The 26370-nt window shown below is 37.2% G+C and overlaps 1 protein-coding gene across 10 annotated transcripts in view; it reads right to left on the bottom strand.

Annotated features, from left to right (window-relative positions):
- CTNND2 (catenin delta 2) overlaps positions 1–26370 on the bottom strand; it is a 667938-nt gene that overhangs the window by 134475 nt on the left and 507093 nt on the right. For all 10 annotated transcript variants that reach the window (XM_072924313.1, XM_072924314.1, XM_072924306.1 and 7 more), the window contains 2 exons: positions 17393–17606; positions 2060–2243 (listed from right to left, as the gene is read on the bottom strand). In XM_072924313.1, the coding sequence (XP_072780414.1) occupies positions 2060–2243; positions 17393–17606 (398 nt within the window). The remainder of the gene's footprint in view (positions 1–2059; positions 2244–17392; positions 17607–26370) is intronic.

The following is a 26370-nucleotide window of genomic DNA, read 5'->3' as shown; positions in this document are numbered from 1 at the left end:
AATAGTGAGGGTTTGATATCAGAAAGCTATTAAACAGCTGTACTATGATTGAAGGGCTTAGAAGGAAGACCAAGCTGCCCAGGACAGCAGTTTGAGCTGCTGATACAGCTACCTGGGAAGGATTCCGGAGTTATAATATGCACAGTCTTTTGCAGGCAGATATGAGCTTATTTTGCATGAGCTGACCAGAAGCCATTCTGCTATGACAGCATCCCATCAAGCGCTTGGTAGTAAGCCTTGCTGCAAAGCAGTGTGTGTTCCATCAGGCAACGTACCCTTCTCACGTGGCTCCAGTCCTCAGGCTGACCCAGAGTGCAGGCTACAGTAAGCTCACATCAGTTTGCAAATGGGTGTGCACACACACTCACAAGAAAAAAAAAGAAAAAAAAAAAAAAGAAAGAAGAAAGATTTCAAGACCAGTGTGCAATGAATCCATCAACTAAGAGGTAGGAAAACCTGAAGTTTGCAGGATCAGGATGAGCATTGGTCCCTGAGAAGCAGATGAGAAAAATTAACAGGGAGATGGAGCTTATGGTGAGGGAGATCAACACCGGACACGCTCACTCAGAGAGGGGACACTGTGAAGCCCCAAATTTGTAACAGAAGTTTCTTTCAGAGGCAGCACTTTAACTGAGACTTTTAATGTAGTGAAGGTCTTCACTTAACACCCTCTGTCACCTCCTAGCGATTATGGAAACATTTTATTGCTAGTGATTTGAATGCAACGCAACACAATTATATCATAAACTCTTTTCAAAAGAAGTCAAAACAACTCAGGTACAAACACCTGGCTTCAGTCACATACACCAATATAGCTGGTATTCACAAAATCACACCTGAGTCAAAGTCCAATACTCCAATACTGCATTTAATTCCATATTTGCAATATAGAAGTTATTATCTCCTATCTTTCATTCTCTTCTGATTTCATATAAACCGTCAAGAATATCTATTACTTTTTCCCTTAAACTTTTCAAATATAACTTTGGAAAGGGAGACATTTAATTTGATGAAAGAGCACAAAGACAAAAAGGTGCTTGCTACAGATACATAAAAAATACTGCTATTTTACTTTGCCTCCTATCACTTTCTTTTTTGTTAAGCTCTTTAATGTATATCTGCTTTGGATGCGGCATACAACATAGATTGCCTTACTGACACACACTATTCACTATGTCATTTTCTGTAATGCATGTAAAAATATTAACTAATCTTTTTTCATGACTCTGGGATAAATTACTGAATATTTTCTCCAATACAGCTGGAGAAAAAAACCCTACACTTAAAAGAACCTGTCTATTATCTCAAAACATTTCATGAAAATGATATGCATTGCAATTCAGAAATTGCTATGACTCCATCCTTTAGTAAGATTTTGTCAGAACTGAACCTCTTCTTACACATTCTATTTTCATGCTCACATCTACAGTCACTTTTAGGAATGGATAGATTGAATTGCACATATTCATATAAATGCATCTTTGCGTTGTATATACAAGTTTGGCATAGAAACACTAATATAAATAGTTATCATATTTGCTAATGATCTATTTAAGTCTTTTAGTTGAAAAATGTTAAATTGCTTCATTTCTTATTGAAATTCTCATCTTCCCAGAGCATTAAAAAAATCTACTTTATATATTTTTCACAACTCCAGCAATGGCTGGAACTTTTAAGACATGTTACTTCTTGTGAACATCATTATTTTTTGTACTGATTAAATTGGATATAATAGTGAGAACATAACAACTTTATTTAAGAAATTGAGGAAATAGGACAAATCTAAAAGGGAGAAAATATTTGTAATATACAAGCTTGGATGAAAACAGCTAAGACAAGAAAAATAGAAAACCCCCAAAAGACCTTCTAAAGATTGTATTTTAGTGACCTGAAGCTTATATTCTAATTAATTTCCAACTTTAGGTTTACATCACTGAAAGCCATCATCTTTGCTGACAGACAAACCAATTATTTAGTTTATAGGTGACTAAGAATGAGGAACACCAATTCAAACAAAAGCAAGATGATTAAGGTAAAGCAAAGGTTTGGAAGTACTCACCTTAGGCACCCAGTGGCATTGCGCAGCACCTGTGATGAATGGAGCTGTATTTTATGATCATCCTGGAGTGAAGAGTTTTCCCATCCAGAGTGAGGGATGATCACTGCATTGGTCAACACTGCAAGGGCATCTTGGATGATTGGCATTTTCAGTGCATCACAGGAGGATAGATTCCAGAGAACTCCTACAAAAAGTAAAATGACTAATAATTATTAGTCCTTCAAAATAACTCCTCCAAAATATGTTTGAATGCTGTTTTCTTTAAAAAAACCCAATCCAAACCAATATATTAGCTGTTTCTGTCAAAAATAAAACAGACTACAGTGTAGATGGGGCTGAATGACACTTGCAAACTTTTGCAGTGGGAATACAGCTTTAAATAGGAAACATGTAGTCACAGCAGCACTGGAAATTTCCCAGAGTTCTGCCTAAAAACCGAGCAGCTGGTTATGATAGAGGCCTACACAGGCTGTGTAGCACACATGGAATGAAGGGGTATTAGCAGGAATATTTTAGGGATTGGTCTTCAGATATCTTCCTTCTAAGTAAACTAATAAAAACCAGTAGCAGAAAACAGGATCTGTTTTACACTAAAATTTTCACAGTTGATAGATACACATTGAGAGAAAAAAACCCCAGCCTTGTGATGTTCACTGTAATGGAAGTAACTGTCTAGGCTTGTTGGTACTACAAGCAAAAATACTTCCTCCACAATCTGATACAGTAGTACTTTCAGCAAGTAATATTATATTTTGTAAATATTCAGCTACACAAAGTTAGAAAATAATGTAAATTTTACATGGAAACAGCAAGCTTAATGGTGCAACTAACAAGGAGATTTACTAGAGTTAAAAGAAAACAAACTCTCGTCCGTTACAACTCGTAATGTGCCAAGGAAAAAGAAGACAAATCAAGAGCCAAAGTTTTCTAAGCACATCTGAAAAGATCAAGGTCACTGCAATTGTGACACACAGAAGGCAGGCAAGAAATTGTTAGGAGCAAAAGACATGCTGCTTTCCATTCCCATATTTACGTATTTGTGGTTTTGCAGGAAAAGCACATGCGACTTTTGTGCTGTGCCAATCGTCTGCTGCTGCCAGGCAGCTCTTATTGCTGGGGGAAGCTGGAGGACAATTTGCTGTTCTGAAGAACCAGCGGTCCTTATTTTAGCTCAGCACCCTTCCAGGAGCAGCTGGAAGAGGAAGCTTGCCTCATCATGCCCCTCCCCTTGCCAACATGCATCCTTTTCTGTAGAATCCAATCCTACTCCTCCCTACTCCCCTTCCCAAAGGACAGTAGCCTGGCCTCACATCTGACCTTGAGTGGCAAAATTGAGTTTTGGTTTTACATCTACCGAAGTTTTCAACCAAAAGAGAACTACTACCATCTGATCGTTTTATATAGGTTACAAATACAAACACTACCAAAAATCCAAGTGAGTGTTGTGGGAGGAAAATGCTGAAGGAAGGCCTTAGGAACACAGACTCAGATATTTATAAATACAAGCAGCAAGAACACTACTTGCTCAAGATTTTCCTTAGCATTCTGTGCTTTGACAGAGCAGTGTAATTAACAGGAATCAACTTACATTTTTGGACTTCCCTTTAAAATTAATTACCTCTATGGGGAGACTGTTTCCATTATACCATTTCATGTTTAAATTATTTTATATGTAACTGTCTGCGAAGATAGTTACACAGTTTAACATAAAACTTTCATCAGTATGCTAGTAAAAAAACACCATTAACATAATCTGCATGAGGCAGACCAACTTTAGCTACAGACAAAAAAAAACAGAAATAAGAAAAATGTTCATTTTAATAATGTTCATTTTTTCATTACGAATTGCTACTTTAAAGGGAAAAGAGTATTTGTCTGAATTCTGTTCGGAATGTCTTTATGATAAGGAATTCCATTTTTAAAGCAATAAAGACCTTCATAAGGATATTTATATTTGCTTTTCTATGTGTTCTTGCTCTTGGCAAGCTTTAATGGCACATCTATTATTCTTAAAATACCTAGCATTTTGCTGGGTTTTGTCAGTAAAAACAACAATATGGTTGTCTTTTTTTGTTTTACATTTATCAAGACGGGTGTAAATGATGTGCATGGTATAAAAGCAGAGAATCAGAATGCAAATCTTTCCCCCTTTAAGGTTCAATTTAGTTCTTATGCATTACAGTGCACTGTAACTTTGTGAAGAAGTTCTATTTTAAAAGTGAAGAGAGTGTTTTGATGGCAACAAAACAATACTTTGGGTTTCAACAAGTAGTCATGAACTACTTCTTGAAAAGCAAGCAAACATAAGAGCCCTGTCTAGCAAAATGCTTAAAAACATATATGTCAAAACTATTTTCTATTCTCTACAGTTTCTTGCTAATTTAAAGTAAACTCATATAACCATCATGGTAGTCAGCAATAGTTGAGCCTAGAAATATTCTTTAAACCCTCTATTTTCTCTAACTGGAAAATTAAACCTTCAGAGCAAGAGGATGGTGGGACCACCAGGCTTAAATGGCTTTTACACCTTCTCCTAAAACGATTTTAAACCAAGGCAGAAGCGAGCAAAATTTAAGTCAAGGCAGAAGCATTGCCCAGTAAGCCTGATGCCTTCTTCCAAGTTTTTAGTCCTCACAGTTTTAAAGAATGCGATAATCCTCTTCCACCCCAGAACAATGTGTTTTATCTAATTGTGAGGCTGAATACTACCAACAACATGAACCAAAAATTTTCTAATGACATGTTAAAATTTATTCTCACAAGCAGTGCAGTCTGCTACATGCTGAGGTTGGAATTTTATACGCCTCCTTGTAACCTTCTTAATTAAGAATTGCAATTATAAAAAGGTACTGGCAATTAATTTCACACTGTTTTTGCTGAGGATAACCTGGAGCTACATTTATGTGGGGTCTGAGAAGAAGATCCATTGCCTGGACTTTACATTGGAGAATGACAATAAAATAAATCCTTTACCTGATACACCTTCCATTACAGAGTCACCTTTTCACCACATGATTCCAAACATATTTTCCAAGCATGTATTCATTACATGACCTTTAGGGCTACTGTAAGAAACTTTCAGAATACTCTGAAAGCCCTGCTTGAACTGGGTTACTGCCAAGAAGCAACCCTGCAATAGCCGCAGAGGTGCCTTGACTGACCCCTGGAGAATTTGCATTGTCATCAGCTGCCCACAGGAAGGTAAGGGACTGGACTCACCAGTGGCCAATGCCAAAAAGTGGGATCCACCCAACAACATAACAGTCCAACTCAACTGTTTACCATCCATTGACCGACTCTTGTGAGAGGTATGAAATAAAGAACTAATCAGTGCTGAACATCTCTTAATCACTTTCATTCATATTTTATCTCCTTCATGCTTTTAAAGCTTGGAGGCATTCAGGTTAATCATTTTGTGTCCCTATTTTCAGATCACTTTTTGGTTATATCGGAACACTTGTAGAAAGACAAAAACAGTTACACCAGACTGAACAAGTCTTTTTGCAGGTTGAGGTTTTTCACTCTGACAGATAAAAAATGGAAATACGTTGAAAATGTATCTTGCAATCACATTTTAAGTTTAAAACTGAGGAGAAACTGGTATTGAAAATATTCAGTTGATTCCAGTTAGAAGATGAATTTTGGGTCTGAGTATTAGTCTAGCAGATATCAGACGAAGGATTCTTAGAGAAGACTACAGGAATGCTTATTCTGGACAGCTTACTGTATCAAGTTGCATCTTCTGGAGCAGTTTATCAGAGGCTATGCAACTGCTATGGTCAATGGGTTGCTCAATTTATTTCACTCTGACTGAGTGAAAACCCCATAATCTCTGAATCAGACTGCAGCTCAAACTCATGCTGATTAAACACTTCAGTGCATTTTTGTGCTGGTGTTTTAGTTAGAACTGGTATATGTGTATCTATAGTCAGATATATGGTATATGTGTATCTATAAGTCAGCCACATGCTATCCTTATTCCATTCAAAGTCAAGAAAATAGACATCACATGCAAAAAATACCATCATAGCAAAAGAACATATGCAAAACCAGGGAAATCTAAACAACTATTTAGCTCATGATTTAATGAGGCCTCAAATTATGACATATATAAAAAACAAACCTCTCAGAACAACTGAGACTACAAATACAAATGGAAATCAAGAAACTGGCAGAGTCTTTTCCAAAAAGCATTGCCCCTGCCACTATGTTTTTAAAAATGAATTATATGGTAACGAGATTGTAAGTAAACAAATACTGTTTGGAGAAATGAGACTTTGATTCTTCTCAATATGGGATGTTTAAGTCAACTTTCAATTCTATTAAGATTTTGCTTAATTCATATTCTCTGTAAAAATAAAAATTCAAAAGGATTCTAATACATCCAGGTTCTCCTTTTCCATGATAATTTAATAGTTTGGTCATGGATTGATGCAGAAAACCGTTTGATAGTGCTGAGAGACTGCAACCCACAACTAGAGACCAAAGCATTGGTAGGCATTTTTTTTTTTAATAAGCTGAAGGCTCAGAAATACTACTGGCAGTTTCTCTCATGAACATGACAATTAAGATTGAAATCTGAGTGCTAAATACCCTGCACAGAAGCCAAGCACAAGGGATATTTTGCTGGAATCCTTAGGAAAAGCAACTTCTACCCCAAGCTCCCAAGTGCTAGAAAAGTAATTTGCTGGCTGCCGCTTGGAGCCCCCGCTGTAATTGCCAGGCTGCTCTGCAGAGCTGGATCTGCTCCCTGGCAGCAGATGTGGGCTCCTGATAGATTACAGCAGTTCTGCTGCAGAGATGCTGAGTATCAACCACAACATTTCTTAATACAAAGTGCAGTAAGACTTCACAACCAGCTCAACCGTCAAGGTGAAAGACTGGCTTGTTAACAGGCTTTCTGCAGGAAAGAAAAAGTGGCTGATTTGAAAAGCTCTGTCACTTGAACAATGCACAGCTTAGAAGGAATCTCCTTAAAAGCACACTGTGAAAGTCAGTTTAAAATTGGCATAACAGACGAGGAACTTTCACCAATTTTCGTGAAATATTGATCTGGTTTGTAAATGAGTACCTATGCATACCTTGCTGTAATTCACTGGTTGACGTGCACAGAGGTGGTTTGCTATCTGTGTATAAGCTGATGTAGGAAAAGTCTGCACTGAGAAATACTGAGTTTCAGTAAAAGCCATGAGCAGGCAGGAGCTTATTGATAGCTAAGCAAAGTTGCAGCAATAATTTTTTTGCCTTAGCATCTACTCATAGCCTTACGAGGGAGAAGCTTCATCAGAGGAGAAGAATTATTATGGTGTGATTTTTTTTTTGTTTTATTACAAAAAATACAGCTGATTTTGACTACATAAAAGTACAAGACTACACAGAGTATAAAAAGTATAAATATTTCCTTTGAAAAACTACTTCTTTCTTTCTCAATTGCTTGCTCTTTCCATTCCAAAATTATATATTTTATTAACACAAAATGGGGGGGCCAATTTTAGTATTGATTAAGACCAAGTTCCACCCAAATGCAATCAGATTAACAAAAGAGTCTGTGTTTTTCTTATGGGACTGAATTTTGACATAAGGTTGCTCCTCTTTTTCTGCTGTACACTGCAAATTAACACATAACTGTGGAAGGGAAGAAGTGTCAGCCAAGAATGTTAGAGTTATTAACCTTCATGTTAAACAGTAGAGGAAATACTAGAAGAGTTGACCAAGACTCCTGCAGAAAGAGCTGTGGTTTCTGCTTAACTTCCCTTCCTGACTGATGAAATTCAATGAGTGTTAAACACTGAAGCCAAACCAAAACCAATTCATTCTAAGAGACAGAAAGACAGAAAAAATATATCAACTGCTTTCAAAAAAGTTTTATCCTAACACATGAATAATGGGCAATGTAATTTCAAATTAAGTATTTTATTAGAAAACATGGGAATCTAACAAGGATGGATATATTTGAATTGCAAGATATTATTCAGTGCTTACACCTGTATTAGCACCCAAAATCAAAACATATGTTTGATAACAGACCCTAATACAGAGAATAAAAATGTTATAACTAAAGCTGAACATTATATTACAGCTCTAAATACCAAACTACTTTCTAAAAAGAACCAGTTAGCAAGTTTGTCCTACCTATAAAATTGCATCTATGTGCAAAATGAAAGGCTCAGTGTATAGCTGCTAAAAAAAGAAAAAAAGAAGCAAACATTTACTACCCAAATTGTTCCCTAAGAACAAGAGTACACTGGAAATAACATTAAAAGTAAAAAGCATTTGGGAGGGAAGAAGGGAAATTGGCCTTTGAACTTAAAAACAACAAATAAAATTTAAAAAAATAAGTAAAACATAATACAATTACTAGGCATAGTAAAAACAGTAATTTGACCACAGAATGAACATGTTTCACCATAACATCAAACTTTCATTTTGTAAGTGAAATATTCTGATCTTTTTCTAAACAAAAAGCTATTTTCAAAATAAAATTTAACTACTTGGTGTGGCAAATCTCAAGCATTTCAAACTAGAAAGTAGTTTTAAACTGCAAGCATTTTAATACTCCATCATTCAGGCAGGCCCATCAAAATTATATGTCCAGCTGACTTTTTCTGAAGAATTACTACCTGCTGAAAAAGTTCAATGCAGCTCTTATGTCAAGCCCTATGCTGCAACAGTTGTCCTCTGTTTTACACTCCAGATTACCCCGTTTGATATTTCTTCTTAAACTTAAAATTTGACTGAAGTAAAAAACAAAAAAAAGAGAAAATTATTTATGTAGTATATTAACAAGCAAATTATGAAATCAGTTTCACTGCTCCATGAATTGAAACATGGGCAAAACTTGAATGTATTTTCCGTAGAAGATGCCTCTCCCCTGTACAAGAGAAAAACAGTTACTTCCCACTTAGAAGGAAAGGAGAACAAGGGACCACCTTGTGTTTTGTGTTGGTACTGAGGGTAGTAAATGCAGGCCATGTGAGTGTGAATTTGCCTGGGAAATAGGGAGAAGGATGCAGCCTCTGATGGGACAATGGATGAAACCACCCCCAAGCAGACCCATAAGAGAGAGGAGAGTGACTCCCCTACCAGGAGCACTACACTCTTCCCAGTAGAGACCCCAGCACCCAGTGACTTCTTCTCTGCCACATTCACCTCCAGGGAAACAGGCACTGCAAGCCTGAGGAAGGTTTTGTATTGCCTTGTAACAGTACATTCCCTTCTACCTATAAAAATTCTTTGGATTTAACAGCTTACACAATAAATCAGTGCCCCAGTCTGTTGCTAAGAAAGCAGGGTGGAAGATTTGAGAAAGTATCTATTTAAACACATCTCCTTATTTAACTGGGAGCAGCAGGGGGGTGAAGAAGTTAATCTGATGATTCAGAAAAAGTTGAGAATAACTATTAATGAAGACAACAGATTCTATCAGTGGTTTTTCCCATTTTCAGAGCCAAAATAGTGACAGCATATTGAGAAAGGGGGCAAAGATTGTTTTATAATTAGATAGTAAAATTGTAATAGATATGGTATAAAATGATTCAGTTGAACTGTCAACATTGTTCACCTAAGTGTTATTTGATAAGACAGCATCATTTCTGAAGAAAAATTACACAATTTATTAAATTACTTTTAGATTTGCTGGTACATATGAACTATAAATAGTATGTGTTTTGAATGACTCTGGAATTTCTTGAAGATGTCATAGTCTATAGACTGGAAATCAGTTTCCCAACATCATATGAGTGTAAACTGTAAAACCTTTTACCTTCCCGTTTTGCAAGGAAAATGACTACAAAGATCTGGTATTTTGGTGAGAGGTTCCACACTGAGTTCATATGAAAACTTCATAAAATGCCAATTAATTCCTGCTCTTAATCTGTTCGAAAATCACTTCCACTCACTTCCACATTTCCATAAATGATGGCAGTATTTTCTGTAGGTGATACTAAAATCTAAAATTTAAACTCTGCCACACTGTAGAATCATACTGTAAAGTAGAACACACAGCTGTGCCTGGCCATAGCACATCCACTGACTATGAAATGTCACCCTATTAGTCTGGAGAAGTACAAATAGTACAAAATACAAGTTTTAAGTATTTTATGAAAATTATGATGACACAATAGTGATTTTTGGAGACTATCTATCAAACCTTAAAGTAACTGATGACTGGGGTGGAAAAACAGAGTTGCCATGCAGTCCACTAACCCTGCCACAGGGTTTGTACTACCTTGGTGGAGCCATTTGAAGTTGTGTTGGGGCACTTGGACCTTCAGTGAGATTACCTTGAGCAGCTACTTCTGCAGACCACATGCCTTCATTTATTTTGCTTTTGTTTAGCTTTGATAATGGTCTGTATTTAGCCAAATTTTATCAAGATAGTAGTAAGTACCAAGTAGTAAGTAGACCAAGTAGTATTTCTGAGTTTAACAAACCCTCGGTTTTCTTTTGTCCACACACAAGATTTAGATGTAACAGGATAACACGACAAACTAGCCTGTGCAAAGTTTTGGCTGTGAGATGAAACACATTGTTTCAAAAGCAAGATGAGACTTGCAGGGGATTTGACTGAGTTTGGCATTTTTTTAAAATTCTCAGCAGTTCACAGAACTCAGGGTGGAGGTTGAAGTGAGGAGGTTTGCTTGAAAGTATCTCAAGCAAAGGAGGGAGTCAGATTACTCTGGGAACTTAAAAGGCTCTTGAATAAGGAAATACTGAAGAAACTACAATATGTAATTCCTTATTCAGCCACTGGCTTGGATCCAGAGTAAACAGACAGGAATGTTCATTACACAAATAATCTTCTTCTTGTTGAAAACGGCTTTTATTTAAAACACTTAATTAGAAGTAAATTACTACATAAGCTTTAATCAACTCTTAAAATTGATTGTGGTAGGATATTGTACTTGCAATTACATCCATTTAACGAAGGAGTAGGAAAGGTTTGTTATAGCCAATAACCTTTAAATCTCAGTTTTGAATAAAAATAATTTTAAAAATACAAGCAAACTTTAGTGCCTAGGTGAGTAGATTTGACATTTGTTAATCTTATCCTAAATCTGTTGTCAGAAAAATAATTCAAGTCTGTAACGCACCTGCCTTTGTGCTTGGCAGAGTTCCTCAAAACACTTCTTTGAACTTACTAAAGAGAATTAGCTTATGTGCAGAGCAGACACTAAGCAATAAATAAATGAACATATTTTCTTGCCAAAATCAAAATCATCACTTCTGAAAGCAGTGTTCTAACTCCGTGCTTAGCAGTTACCTAACTCCATGCTTAACCTTTCTAATTTCCTTGACTTGACAGGACACAGATAATGGAGGCAGAGGAGCTGCATTGTAAGAGGCACATGTGTACTTTCTGCATTTAGCCCCCATCTCCATTTTGTTTTTCTACATAGAGTTATGGGCCTCAAAGAATATGTGGCAGTCTTGCTCTCTCAACTAAGCATATATTGAACGAGAGCTATGTCAACCTTGTAGCAGCAGTCTTCGTGCATGATTGTGCCATCGTGACAATTTAAACACATATATATGGCTTTTCATGTTATCTGTTTGAAAAGCCTGTGATAGGCAGGATACGTACCTGAACGTAAAACATGTATTTTTATAATCTGATTTTCAGTTTGTGTAATGCTGAAATAATCTCTTTGGTTCCAAGAGCAAGCCACTTTGTACATTTCTCTTCCTACCTATCTTTTTACATTACATATCAAAACCTGCTAATTAATTAGGCCTTTCTCTGGTCAGGCTTCCTTATACTTGCATTGCTCCATTACAGAATTTGAATATAGTTAAGAAATGGGATACCAGAACAACACCTAATATAAACCAGCAAAGGAAAAGGGATATAATAGAGATTTAAGGAACTACATCAAGGTGAAATACTGTAAGAATACAGGACTCATAGAAGAGTTTGGTTCTTCTTTACTTAAGGCTGCAGGAAAGTCATCTCAGAATGGGATAAAACAGACTTTATTCATTTTCAAGTCAAATTTCCAGAGAGCAGTAAGGTTACAAATAGGTGCCACCTCCAAATGAATGTTTATATCACAATAAAATTTCACATCTGTGTTTACACACTCCAGTAACTAAGGTAATGTCAAGAGCATTTTTGCAGAAAACTATTAAATTATTAAATTAAACTGCATCAAGATCCTAAGTACTAAACAGTCAAATCTTTGCCATAATATTAAATAAGATTTAGTATACAAAAAAATCACAAGTGTAATACCTTACAAAGTCCAATTAGAAAATACCATTTGTAGGCATGTGATTTTGAATTTGGGAAGCCCCAACAGAAGAAATGCCATTGTATTAGGAAGTTAAAAATTCTAAATAATTGGCCAGAATTACTTTAAAAAATGAAATCCAATTAAATCTTCCACTGAAGTGAGCTAAAAAGGTCCATTTAAATAGAATACTCCCTTAACCATGATCTACATATCACTGCAGGCTCACTAACTTACAACTACACAGATTAGCAAAGGCAGATACAGGGCTCAAAGGGGCCTTCTGGAGCGACTTGACCAATCTGCCAATAATTTATGCACATGCTAAGAAGAAGCATGCAATCCAAAGGAGGTTTCAGCTGCAGTACTTAACTCAGACCAGACAGATCTAAGGTGAACAGCATGTAATTGCTTTCAGTGACAGAGAGATTATCCATAAGGTTATAAACTCCTCCTTATAAACATATGGCAGCTACTTAAACTGAAACAGGACTATGTAATAATATTGCATAACATGGGGTGAAAACAGGGGACCAACTAGGCCAAAACACAAACTGGCCACAGCTGAAATTAAAGACAACACTAATGAATACTGGAATACAAAGTCTGGGAAGAAAATGAAATTTCTCCCTGTCCAGCTTGACTGTGGGCTAAGGACACTGGGAGACCTAGTGCTTCTTTGAAAGAAACATGTTGTACACAGTATCTTGTAATGTTTTGTAAGAATGGAATATAGGTCATTTGATTCAGTGAATAAAAATGTGAATGAAACACACAGAGTCAGTATCTACCTATCAATATTTAGTATATATGTATAGTGTTAGATAGCTTCTGCTTTATAAATTTTTTATGTGATCATTTTTAAAATTTATATATTTTCAGTAGACATTAGTTAAATCTCTGACACTTTACTGTCAACCAAAATAAGCAGGAGACTGGCTGTTAGCACAGAAAAAACCAATTTCTCCTGACTATTTATAGCTGCAGCTCTTTATCATAATGTACTTTCTAAAAGTGGATTATCCACTTTTATCTTTCAATCAAAAATTGTATTTAAAGATTGTAAACAGGTGATGCAGTCATACAAAGACCTGCTTTAAAAGGAGTTTTTTAAATCCAGCTACCTCATTGTTCATAGGCAGAAACTGTCTTTCTAGCTGTGAAGGATCTTATTTGTTGAAACTGAGAAGAATAGCAGCTTAAATAATTTCATCTGAGACAGGTACCCAGTTAACCAATCAAGATGATGGAAGAAAGAGCAAGCATAAATTGAATCACAGAATCATAGAATGGCCTGAGTTGGAAAGGATCTAGCAACAGCTGCTTGACCTCACCTTTTGCACAAGGCATCCATGGGATTCCTCTGTTATCCTTGCTAAAATGTCAGATTTTTCCATGTTTTTTTTTTCCCTGACAGTAAAACAAATAAAAAAAATTATAAAATAGAATTTTGTGGAAGAGTTCATAATTAACTTGTTACAGACAAGAAAATCAGAAATCAGTTACTCATTGTCATTATTATCAAGTGAAAACATTTCTTTCTACCATCTGCAGGATCTGTGCTAATTTTGTACTGTGTTCCTCTCTGTTTATATTTATTAGAAAAGTGTTAACATTTAATTATTTTAAAATAGAAGGCTTTTATTTTTTCCCATTAACAGGTGTTAATGTGGAAACTGGCAGCACAGTGCTGGGCTAAGTTAAGTGTGCATTCAGCTTACACCTATTTCTTTTCATTTACAGACTTACATTATGATTCAGGTTCTCCTTGAGTCTCTGGAAATTACCAGAGGCTGTAGGCCATGCTAACATCTCTATTTCTATCAGAGTATTTCACTTTTGCACAAATCTATATATTCATGGGTATACCTAATTTTATCCATGTTCTTCTAGTAAAAACCTGTAACTGTGGAAATGTTTCTGTATGAATAATCTTTCCATATCTTAGGAAATATTTCCTGGGCATTAACACCATTTAATTTCATAACAGCCAGGCAGCACATTTCCCTCAGAGCTTCTTCATGGGAGCCTGCACTGAAACCATTTCCTTGACGTAAGACAGCCTTGAAGCTTTAACACTTTGCTATAAGGCTATATTTGTGCAATCCAAAAATTTGAGCAGGGTAAGGTTTTCCAGTATTAGCCCAAGACCTCTGCTGCTGAGGAGGAGAAAGACAAGATAAGAGAAAAAGTGAAAAAAAATCTGTTTTGGAGAGATTATGGCAGAGAGAAATCTCTGGAAAAGAGGACAAGCCACAAATGGTGCCAAAGGCAATCCTGACAATCAAGGAGCTACTGGGCTAGAAAGCTGGTCTGCAGGTCTAAATACCCTTCCAAAACCAGTTTTGAGATTGCCAGAAATGGAAGTTATAATCTACTTAGAAAAGAGCAACAAGAAGGAAGAGAATGTGCATGTTTGAGGAGGAAACTAATATCATAACTTTCTCTCTGCTGGGCAAGTGCTTCACCGTACTAGGGGCAGGCAATGAATGCTTCAGTACTGGCAGACAAACTGAGCTGCTAAAAATCCTCTCCAGGCCATATTTCTCCCCTTGCAGCTGGGTGCCTACTCAGAGTGATTCACACCTTCATCTTGCCAGATTTCTGGACAGGTAATTTACACCTGATAGGCTCAGCTCCCATCTGCAGGACAGAGATAATGATACTTCCCCACCTAAGAGAAGTGCTCTGCAGACAAATGTGGATGACTATTTAGGGGCAGCCATGTCAGAGCCTGTATGAATTCCTAGGGCATGAACTTTGTGTCCTCTCTAAAAGTAACAAACAAGAGCAGCTTTTATATAGACAGGATGCACAATGAACATGAGATGGAAAGGCTCAAGGTATTATGTTTACTCCCAAAACAGACATTTATTATGATTTTCTCTGCATGTCCTCCAGTCAGCCCCTACTGAAATAATTATCTTCCTGCCACCTCAGCTCAGGAAGGCTGATGGAAACCATGAGGAACTTGAGGAACTTTTTTTTTTTTCCTTATGCCTGCCACCAAGTCAAATCTTCTCATTACCAAGGGAGCTGCTGCAGGAGCTACCTTTCATTCCCCAGAAAGGACAGAAAGAAGGAATTCAGCTGTCACACTACAAAACTTTACCTAAATAAAAAGGAAAGGAGAACTGATTCAGATGCATGACTTTAGCCTGTTTCCTAAGAGATGCAAGATGAGAACTGCAGCTACAAGCCTTGCTTTGGAAGGAAGCTTTGCAGAACACTACCACAAACAAATCTGCATTTAGAAAGCAAGGGCCAGTGATCTATCTGCATTCTGAAAGGCACAAAACGTCTGCCTTTCAGAAAACATGGCACTGTGTGCCAGGGCAAGCAGTGGCCTTCGGAGATGTAGTGGCTATTAAAAACAAACAAAAAACTCCAGTACAAAAAAAGGTTCAGGAATAAAAAATTGTAAATATCACCGACTTTGATTCCATTCCTCAGGGTCACCATCTTGGTCTTCTCCCCTTTCATACACATCCAGTACTCCTGATGCTTACCATCCCTGGGAGCTGCATCTACCTGTACAAAGGCAGGTTACTGCCCCTCACTGGTGGTCAGTACCTACTCCTCTTGCAATAACACTTTGAGGGCATACTAGGAAAGAAACATCCTTTCTTTCTGTGGGAATTTGGGAATATTTAACTGTATATTGTGAAATGGAACCAGTATATATTTTCAAATGACCTAATGACATTGTCTATTCCATCCACAGATGGCATGGGAAGTGCCACAGTGACTGCTGAGGTGTATTAGCAGTTTGCCACTTACTACTCAGAATAAATAGGCAGAATGTTCCCTGGAGCCAGGATACTGACAACGTAACCAAGAGACAAACAAGTATGCTGAATATGAAACAGTGGTTACACTTTATCAATCTGTCAGTAATTCTGTCACTCCACAGGAGGCACGATCCAAACTCATGTAATCTCTGCCCCATTAATCCTGACTAATAAGTAGGAGGTGACAACTGTTGTAACTAAGAAGCAAAATCAAATATAAAAAAATCTACATTTAATAAACACCATGCAATTTATTCATACACCCTCACGGAAGGAACCTGGACCCAAAAAAAGGATGATAATCTTATCAACTGTATCCTAAATGAGGCCTGATGTACAAGGGTAAGTAATTTCTGCACATACATAGATGATGTGACATGATGATTCGTGACAGAAATGACAAATCTTCTTACATATTTTAGTAGGAAAGTCATAATGAAAATACAACTGAAAACTGGAAAGAAGATAATGAAAATATTTTTGGTTTATAGTGTTAAATAATCACCAAATAGAATGAAATCACAAAGTGAAAAAAAAAAATCTACCTTGTTTCTTTTTTACATATTAAATACACTAGCTTAAGGGCAAGGTGAAAAAAAACTCCAAATATTTAATATCAGTTCTGTTTGACAGCATTCCTGTATTCCTGAACACTACCACCCGTCCCCTCCCTCTTGAATTTCAGAAAGGAAAAAATCCACACAATCTTGAGAAGACCAGATTCTCCTCCATCAAAAGAAATAAACTACCACTACCTGCATGCTCTGTGTAAAACACATCACATAGCATGCTATAAAATTTCAGACAAAAGGCTTCAGAAGATAACGTCCACTCTTCAACATAGTTTTCCACTTTCCTATCAGAACCCTGAGAAAGGCAGAAAACCCCTGAACAAATCCTCCCTCTCACAACATCACTACATGGGATATAAAAGCAACGAATAACAGTTTGTAAGTATACTCAGTGAAATATGGCTTCTGCCTGGCCAGCCCTACACCACACAGGAGGGAGAGCAGAATATTCCCACCACAACATATCCATGTGTGGAACACATCTACCACAGGAGCACTCACGGCTAACCAAGAGCAAAGGGAACCAGCAACGACAGGCATAAACCATACCTATATCTGTAAACTGCATGATATTAAAAGCCATTCATACATAACATAAATCCAAAGGGTTTGAAAGCTTTTTGTTATGGCAAATAAGATGGTAATGAAACAGTTACTGACTGGAGCAAGTGGCATGCGGCACAGAACTGTGCTTGCAAGACTGACAGAGAGTTCGAACAAAAAACAGTGAAAAATTCAAACCTGTGACCAGTTCTCTGATTTCCAAATCTGTAGTCTTGCGGAGTAACCGTACTAATGCTGGGATACCACCACAGTTTTTCAGAGCTATTTTGTTGTCATCATTTGCCTTCCCATATACCAAGTTTCTCAAAGCTCCACAGGCACTACGGTGGACTTCTGTCATCCGATGGTCCAATAGGTCCACCAGTAATTGTATTCCGCCTTGTCTTCTTATCTGAAACAGGCCAAAGTGATAATCATACAGTTAGGCAATGAACACTAGTATGAATAAACACTGTTCAATGTAATTAAGCTGTGTTTTATGCAAGCTGCAGGCCAGCAAAGGTGTGCTGGTAGCACCACAGAGCTGCTACATTTCACTGCCTTGATTCCTAGTATTATTTCAGTAGCAACATAACTGTACACTGACAAACTAGATCTTCCGTAAAAGCAGCCAAAATTAGTCAAGAGTGTTGCCTCATCAAGGTTTCTCATGGTTTGTCAAGGTTTGCCTTGGCAAGAGTTTCTTCTGTGTTGGAGAAACGTTGCTTCCTTCAGACTGTAACACATTGCAAGCTAGAGAAAAAAACCACAAGGCTACAGCAAACAAAAAAAAAACCACTTAATGTCATCAAGCTTTTAGGAGTCCTGCCTTTACATTTAATTACTGGGAATGGGAACAACTACAATAGTCACAGTAAGAATATTTTATCAACTGAATTGGGATGAGCAATGATGAAAGGAAAAGGAGGAATCACCAGAAACATAAAGATAAGGATGAAAAATAACTCGTGGTAAGATTGTTCTAGCAATATTGAGGGAGACCCTTAAGTGATGCAGGAATAGAAGTTTTATGCGTACCCAAGGTAGCCTAAAAAATAAATTTCTAATGTGGTATCTCACATAAAAATCATTCTAAAAAAACACAAAAATATTTGAGACAAATGATCAAGAAGGTCAGGAATACCAAGTACAATTTATTATGAAATCATTTCAAACAAATACTTCTTTATTGTTCTGTGGCACTATTTGTTCCTCATAGAGTAATCAGTCTTGGATCTAATTTTAAGAAACCACAGGCGCATAACTAACATCTGAAGAGTACAATGCTTTAGCTTCAAATTACACAGACAACTCTGAAGAAGTCAAGAAATTTCCCTGTATGTGTAGTTGGCTAAGACCTAAAACAAGCCAGGCACTTCAGCTGGCCATTTCACATTTAGGACAACAAAAAATTTGAAATATGTGTGAAGCAGTTTTTGCACGGCTATGTGTTCTTGGGGCTTTGCAGGGGGAAATCTTGGAAGAACGAAACAGTTGAAGTACAATAAAACCAATTAGGAATTCAAGCTTCATTTACTAACTTCAAACCTTTATGTAGAACCAATTTATGGCATTTCATGGATCCAACACAAGCTTAAACAAGATGAAGTGCTGGGTCTTGTGTTACTGTCACAACAAGCCCATGCAATGCTACAGGCTTTCGGGAGAGTGGTTGGAAAGCTGGCTATTGGAAAAAGAACTGATAGAAAAAGCGTTTTAAAATCATGGGGATTAAGGGTTAAAATGAAAAATAAGCTTAGTAGGCCCTGGAAAAATAAACACCCTAAGCACATGGAGAACTAGTACTTGCTAGAACTGCACCTGTGTAGCTAGTACATGATAAATGGTATAATTGTTAGATTGATGATTGTTTAGTAATTAAATACAATTACTGTTTAATCATAAGAATAATCATGAGAAACTGTGGTCAAGGACCTAAGAAAGATCATGAGAAACTCATGTCAATGTATACAATAGAACAGTATAAGTTTAATAATTAATATGTAAGTTATATAATGATAGAATATAAAATACATTCAGCTCGAAAGCCATGTCGGAGTCAGATTTGGGTTTGTACCCCTACTCCCAGAGCTCTTAATAAAAGCACCTGCATATAATCATATCCTGTGATTATGTGTGTTCCGGAATGCTAACAGAACTGTCTACAGCAAGCTGAACACGAGCCAGCAGTGTGCCCAGGTGGCCAAGAAGGCCAATGGAATCCTGGCCTGTATCAGCAGTAATGTGGCCAGCAGCAATAGGGCAGTGATCCTCCCCCTCTGCTTGGCATTGGTGAGTACTCAAATCCTGTGCTCAGCTCTGGGCCCCTCACTACAGGAAGGCCATTGAGGTGCTGGAGCAAGTTCAGAGAAGGGCAATGGACTGGGGGAGGGTCTGGAGCACAAGTCCTGAGAGGAGCAGCTGAAGGAGCTGGTGTTTACCCTGGAAGAAAAAAGGCTCAGGGGAGACCTTATCACTCTCTCCAGCTGTCTGAAACAAGTCTGTAGCCAGGTGGGAGTTGGTCTCTTCTCCCAAGCAACAAGTGGTAGGACAAGACAAAATGGCCTCATGTTATGTCAGGGGAGGTTTAGGTTAAGTATTATGAAAAAATTGTTCACCAAAAAGCTTATCAAGCACTGGAATGTGCTCCCCAGGGAAATGCTGGAGTCACCATTCCTGAAGATATTTAAAAGGTTTGCAGATTTGGCACTTACTGGTGGAATTTGCAGTGGTGAGTTAATGGTTTGACTAGATTATCTTGATTGCTTCCAACCTAAATGATTATGTGAATCTATGATTCACTTCAAATAAAGAGAGAAAAGTGATTCAGACCTTAGGGCTCCAAAATTGAGCTATATGAAATTTCTTACTGCTAAACCAGAAGTTCCCCCTTTCTTCTTCAAGTTTATCTGGCATAGTCTTATTGTTTGAATAACAGCAAAACCAAAAAATAGAACAGCTGTGTTATCAAAAATCATATACACCATGATGTTACAGTGTTGAATTAAGATGTTTTAATATCTATACAGTTAGCACACAGCTTTGGTGTAAATGCCAAAGTAATAGTGTTTAAAGATAAACTAGGATATTTTTCCTTAAGTAGGCATTATATCAGTACCCACATGCAACTTTCTGAGTATAATGCAGGTCACCTCAAAGAATATGGCAGCTAGCACTACACTATGCATGAAGAGATATGAATGGACATTGGTAAAATATATCAATTTCAGGCAGAAAAGTTCACCAATTTGTTGAGTTTATGCTTCTGCTACTTGGAGAATCCATGACATCTTTCAGTTTAGAAATGAGAAAAGCAGGTCAAAGAGAAAAGGTGCTGCAAAATATATCACTAGTCAAATATTTTCCATGTGAACAGGATGATTTGCAATTGAATAACTAGCTCATTTCTGAGCCATAAGAAAATTTACCAAGTCAATCTGGCAGAGGTGGGGGGTGAAGCTTGCTTGTTTTGTTTGCTTGGGTTTACAATCCATTACCATTTGACCTTCATATAAAAATACATTTGCTTCCCCTACTAACCAGATTTTAAAACCCAAGCATGCTACATGAAGAGCCACCTACATGACAAAACAGATGACATTTACTAAAGAGACTAGGAACAAGAATTTATGCATCAGTTCTACAAAAGGTGAATCAACCACAGAGCTTCACTCTTCAACCTCAGAAAAGAAACAAGATCTGATAGAAGAAAGAATACAGTTAAAAAATACATGAGTTGCCTGGTGTCATGAGTAATATCAGGAACAACAGATAGAAAACATGCCTGCTGATCTTTGTGAATTATATTTTTAAACCACAATATGTTGAATGAATATTTTAATTGCTTTTGCTGCTAAAAAAAGAAAAAAACAAAAAACTAAGAATGAGAAAAAGTATTACTTTGTAGCAAAGATTCTGTGTGCTACAATTAAGCTAAAGACTCAGAGGGCTCTGTCTCCATTCAGAGGGACTCTGTGCCTATGCTGTTTTTCCCACTCTTTCCCTTGCACACAACAAGTGGCACCAAATGCTCCTCAGCAATTTATCCTGTGGATGCTCTAGGGTGATAGGTTTTGCTATCTTCTGCTCATTTCTAAAGAGAAATGTATAGCTCTGCTACACAGAGACAGTATTCCTGAGCTGCACCTTCCCTTTCCAGTCATGGTAGCTGACAGCTCATGAAGCTCCTCCAGGAACCTGAAGCCAGCAGCAGACTGAAGTGATTCAAAGATACTTTCTTACAAGCAAAGGCATTAAATATTAATCTAAAATGCACTTCTGTCAGGAAAAAAAAAAAAAAAAAAAGGGTAATACAACAGAAATGAAACGATTGTTACATAACACTTTACGTAACTTGACAACATTTCCTCAATTTTACTGAAGGAAGAACATATTCTTAACTGGGAAATAAAAGATTTTTAATGAACTTTCTTTGAATTTCCAAGCTCAGATATTTGGCAGAGTAACTGTCATGCAGGGAGAGATAGAGCTGATTGTTCCCAACTGGGAGCCCAGTTTCTGATGCTGTTTTTTATCTGGACTACTTTCTTGCTTTGTTGGTGGCTTTTTTTTTTTTACAACAGGCCTTTATTCACCACAAGTCTTACCCCATCTTTGTGCTTCTATCATACATCTATGCAGATGTTTAACACTATACTCTCCAGCAGGTTTAAGTATGCCTGACAAATTGTGAGACTGAGATGGATGTTATCAGGATCTATTTAAATGTATGGAAATAGAGGCAAAGGAAATGAAATTATTTGTTCAAGTCGTTTAGGGAGCTAAAAGCCACAGCTTGGAGGACAATTCTGACCTAGTCTCCTGGGGCAGAGCTCAGCTAAGTTAGTCACAGCTCCAGTGAATTCAGTACTGCTACTGTCAAATGTCTTTACCATGAATGCTGGGATGGATGAATAAGTAGCAATTTGCACCAATGGGGCATCAAATCCCAGATCCCAGTTTGAAACTTCTGTCTCTTTCCTAACTTAAGATGAAGAAAACATTTCTTAATATAATATTTATTGACATATCAGTGGCTGATGCTTTGTTACATCTAGGAGGAAAAGAGAGTATGTCAGAGTCTGTTTGCCTAGTAAAAACAAACAGTGGAAAACAAACTTGTCAGGAGATACAGAGGACCAACTCTATTCTCACACAGACCAACCCCAAAGTAGCCACTTCTGAACTCAAAATAATGAGTTTCAACTGTCCAGCACAACTGAGTATGCACAGTTGCAAATACCTGTGTCTTGAATGCATTGTCTCCTTTTTACACCATCTTTTCTCAAAAATAAAAGCAGAGGATCAGAGGAGAAGGATTAACAATATAAACAAGGCTGGGTGAATCCGTGCTGTGTTGTTTCTCATGACTCTCTTAATCTACGGATACCAGTAATTTCTGTAAGTTATTTTCTTTCCTTTTGCTCACTGGAAATATTTTGTGCATGTCTTTGGAAGACACTGTTAAGAGAGCTGTTAAATACAGAGCTGCAATTAGAAATCTATGCTAATCAAAGTGAAAACTGAAAGAACAGAGATTACATAAATTTTGAAAAAATTATTTCTATGGAAGAATGCACAGAACTTCTTTCATCTGAGGAATCACGTGGGGGGTTTTTAGCAGGATATTTTCAAACTTTCCTTTAAATTCGGCTCTCTGCCATTAATGTCCCTGTCTACTTGCTGGCCACAAAAACTTGACCATCCCCATTGATGCCAAACACAGGCAGACAGGACAGGAATAGGTGCCAGACTCTCTAGTACATGGATGGATAAAAATGCACTCATGTCAGCTTGATGACAGTCTTCTCCTCTGGCATAGTATGAAGTTTTCTGCATTACATCTGAGAATATACATTTGTATCCACACGATGAAAATAAAATTTAGATTCAAGAAGGGCTTCAGGCTGCTACTGGAGGCAGTTAAAGATGTCAATCACGTTCCTAGTAAGGACAGCTTCTATACCTCATGCCAAGAGCCTATGAGAAATTAATGTATCTGTTTCAATGCTTATCTTTGACTCAGTGGTGTTTATCCCAAGAGTGGACTGTCAGACACTTAATCTACCAGGAGTTACATATGACCAGCTTGAAGCATATACAGTGGTAAAAACAAGTCAACAAGATGTCGATAATATGTCTGAAACTATATCTATACATCTATATATAGATCATCTATATCTATCTATATATCTTGATTACTGTAAGGTTTTAGCATATGAATTATTGATAGCTTGCTTTCCCAATTCAATACAACAGATTGTCTAGACGTGTGGAAGAAAATGAAATGTAGGATGTGAAGGGTATGTAGATACTTGGAATGTACAAGCACCTGTTTTGTGAGGACATCTGCTCAATGGCTGTCCAGCATATAAACAGAGATGAGGCAGGAAAAGTAATAAACCACACTGATGTACACAAACCCTGCAGAGCAAGGGACAATACCAAAGACCAGGTCTAGGAGGTCACTGCTCAATGGGCTGCTGAAAGAACCCCTCCAAGGCTTGCAGAGGTTCAGCCTGAGCTTCATTAACAGGCAAAGTGGGCACACAGGGAGGAATGAATGGAAAGGTCCTATGGTAAAGAGCATGCTGATGGAATTGTGGCAGTGTGCCAGACTCACATGATGTTTAGCAGAAGGGCAAGTATAGGAAAAGGGGGATGTTCCAAATGCATGGAGGAGGAAAAACATGAGAAAATAGAAAAGGGCATGATGAAAGGGATTTGTCATACGTAAATAAATTGTGCTTCAGCATACTTGTCTGGCCACACCCCTCATTTGATCACTGCACCCTATTTCATCTTCTTATTAATCCTAAATGCTAACAATGGCATAACACTAGTGAACCTTTAGCTGGAATAGCTAAGAAGAACAGGAGATGAGGGAAAGAGCTATCAGAGACACTGTGGATATTAAGGATAGATACTGGTGAGAGCAGAGTGAACAAAATGTAGGTGAGCGACCTCTCTTCATATCAAGCTATGAGAAATCTGGCTCTGAAACCTGGCTATTGCTTATGGCTTTGCAACAACAGAAGCAAAGCTAAAACAAATAGATATTATCTGTTTTGACTCTCACTAAGGTTTTGAACCCTATTTTGAAATAAATTCTTTGAAATCTGTGGAGTGAAAATTATTCTATTCCTCCCAGCAGCAAAGAGAAGAAGCAAAACCCTGTCTTTCAATCACTACATAATAGAAATCACCTCTTGCATCCCTTGGAAGGCTACAGAAAGTAGAGCTAGAGATACAAAAACAAAGAAAAGTGAAGCTTCAAGTTTTAAACAGTTTAGTCAAAGACTGTTAGATAATGAAGTTTTCCGAAACAGCCTAAAAATACTTCTGTGACAGAAACCGAAACACCCTTCCTCTTCTATTTATACTAAGCAAGTGGGTATCTAAGATATTTTTCAAATTTTGCCAGTAGGTATAACTGAAACATCCTTTTCTGCATTTAATTCTCAGTACCCTGCCTTACAAATTAAAATATATTGGAAACAGAAGAAAAGTAGGAATAGGCAAGAAAAACCTGTTAGACTGGCAGAGTGATAAAGTGTGCTGCTAAAACAACACAATCTCCTCTTCCCAGTAAGTTAAGTGTTCCACTATTAACAGCTCCACATTCCTAATTAAAAGATTAATTCCTGGTTAGATGCTTACTTTCCACATTTTTCTTAATAATCACTATTGAGTAGCTCTTCATCCAAAGGAGGTGAAAGAAATCTAACAATCAATTTTTTTCTACACATCATTAATATTAATTGCCAGTTTAATTGACGTAGAACACTGCATCATCTGCCACTTATTCTGTGATATTTCTGCTATTAAGAAGGTATGTTTTAATATATTAAAATACAAATATTTAAACACAGAATTATTTTTAATGCCACTCTGTTACATATAGAACAGAACTAAAAAATAGCTGGCTGCTAGCACATGTGATGCTGTGTATCCAATAAATACCAAATTAAAAGGACAACTAGTTTTAAGTCAGCTTCTGGAAATAATTAGTAAGAATGGGTTTTAATGTTGTTAGATACTTTTTTTTTTAAGCAGCAGGGCAAGCGCTAACTACTTCACATATCAATGGATTTTGAGGAACTCCACTCCACCAGTGTTGGAAGGAGAAGCTGCAAGAGCCAAACCCAATTCCCAAGAATTTTTAAATGGCAGCAGGCTGTGCAGTGAGACACTCTTTGACTACAGCCACCCTGCTCTTCTCAGTCTCATGGCTGGTTTGCCCACATGGACCAGGGCACTGCAGCAAAGGCCAAGACATAGCAACTTGACTGCACTGACTGTTTATCTGCAGTATCCATGAAATTACTGCATTTCTTCACGTTTTTACTGCAGTTACAAATTCTTTCAGTTATTTATCTTTGCCTTGTTTACATTACTAAAATGACTTCCATGTAAGAGGGAAAGAACCACACTATGTTTTTGGAGAAGCGTTTGCAAGACAAGCAGCCCCACTGCTAGCTACTTTCAGAGGCCTGACTCCTGGAACTTGAAATGGATGTGAAAGGGAGAAAAAAAACTCATCAGAACAGAATAAGGGAATAATATTTAGTGCAGCACATATCTTAAGACAAATATACTGGTTCAAACTTTAGGTTCTCTCCATTATTTCTTCTGATGTGCCTATGGAACAGCAGGTAGACAATACAAAATCTGTACATTGCAGATGCACATGAAATTTATTACACACGAATTTACCTGTAACATCAGAAGGTAATTTAGCCTCATTAGTGAAGTAATTTGCTACAAGTTTAAAAAAGTGCTGAGCAATTTCAGCTGAAAATAGAGCAGAATGAAATGTAAATTGCTGCATTAACTCCAAGGTCTAATTTGTTTAAGGTATCTAAATCAGGGTGTGGATGTAGGTCCATTTAAGAATGGCTTTCTCATTAGGACTGTTTAGAGTAGATACAAAGGTAACATAAAGCTGTGAACAGGCATAATGTGAATAAATTCAACTACCAGTATATATACATTGTTCTTCTTAAAATTAAATAAGAAATGTTCCCTCTGTGTTAAACTGCACTGCGTGGAGAAGGATGGGGATCTTTTTTTCTGCATCTATAGAAACCATGTGGGTGTTTGGTGGAAAGGTTGTGTGACGTGAGGATGAAAAGCATGGGATCAATACTCAAGAGCTTTTTTTTCAGGAGTGGGTA

This window comes from Taeniopygia guttata, chromosome 2 (assembly GCF_048771995.1).
Source record: "Taeniopygia guttata chromosome 2, bTaeGut7.mat, whole genome shotgun sequence".
Taxonomy (NCBI): Eukaryota; Metazoa; Chordata; class Aves; order Passeriformes; family Estrildidae; genus Taeniopygia; species Taeniopygia guttata.
The sequence above is the reverse complement of the archived record's forward strand: the minus strand, read 5'-3'. Positions and strand labels throughout refer to the sequence as shown.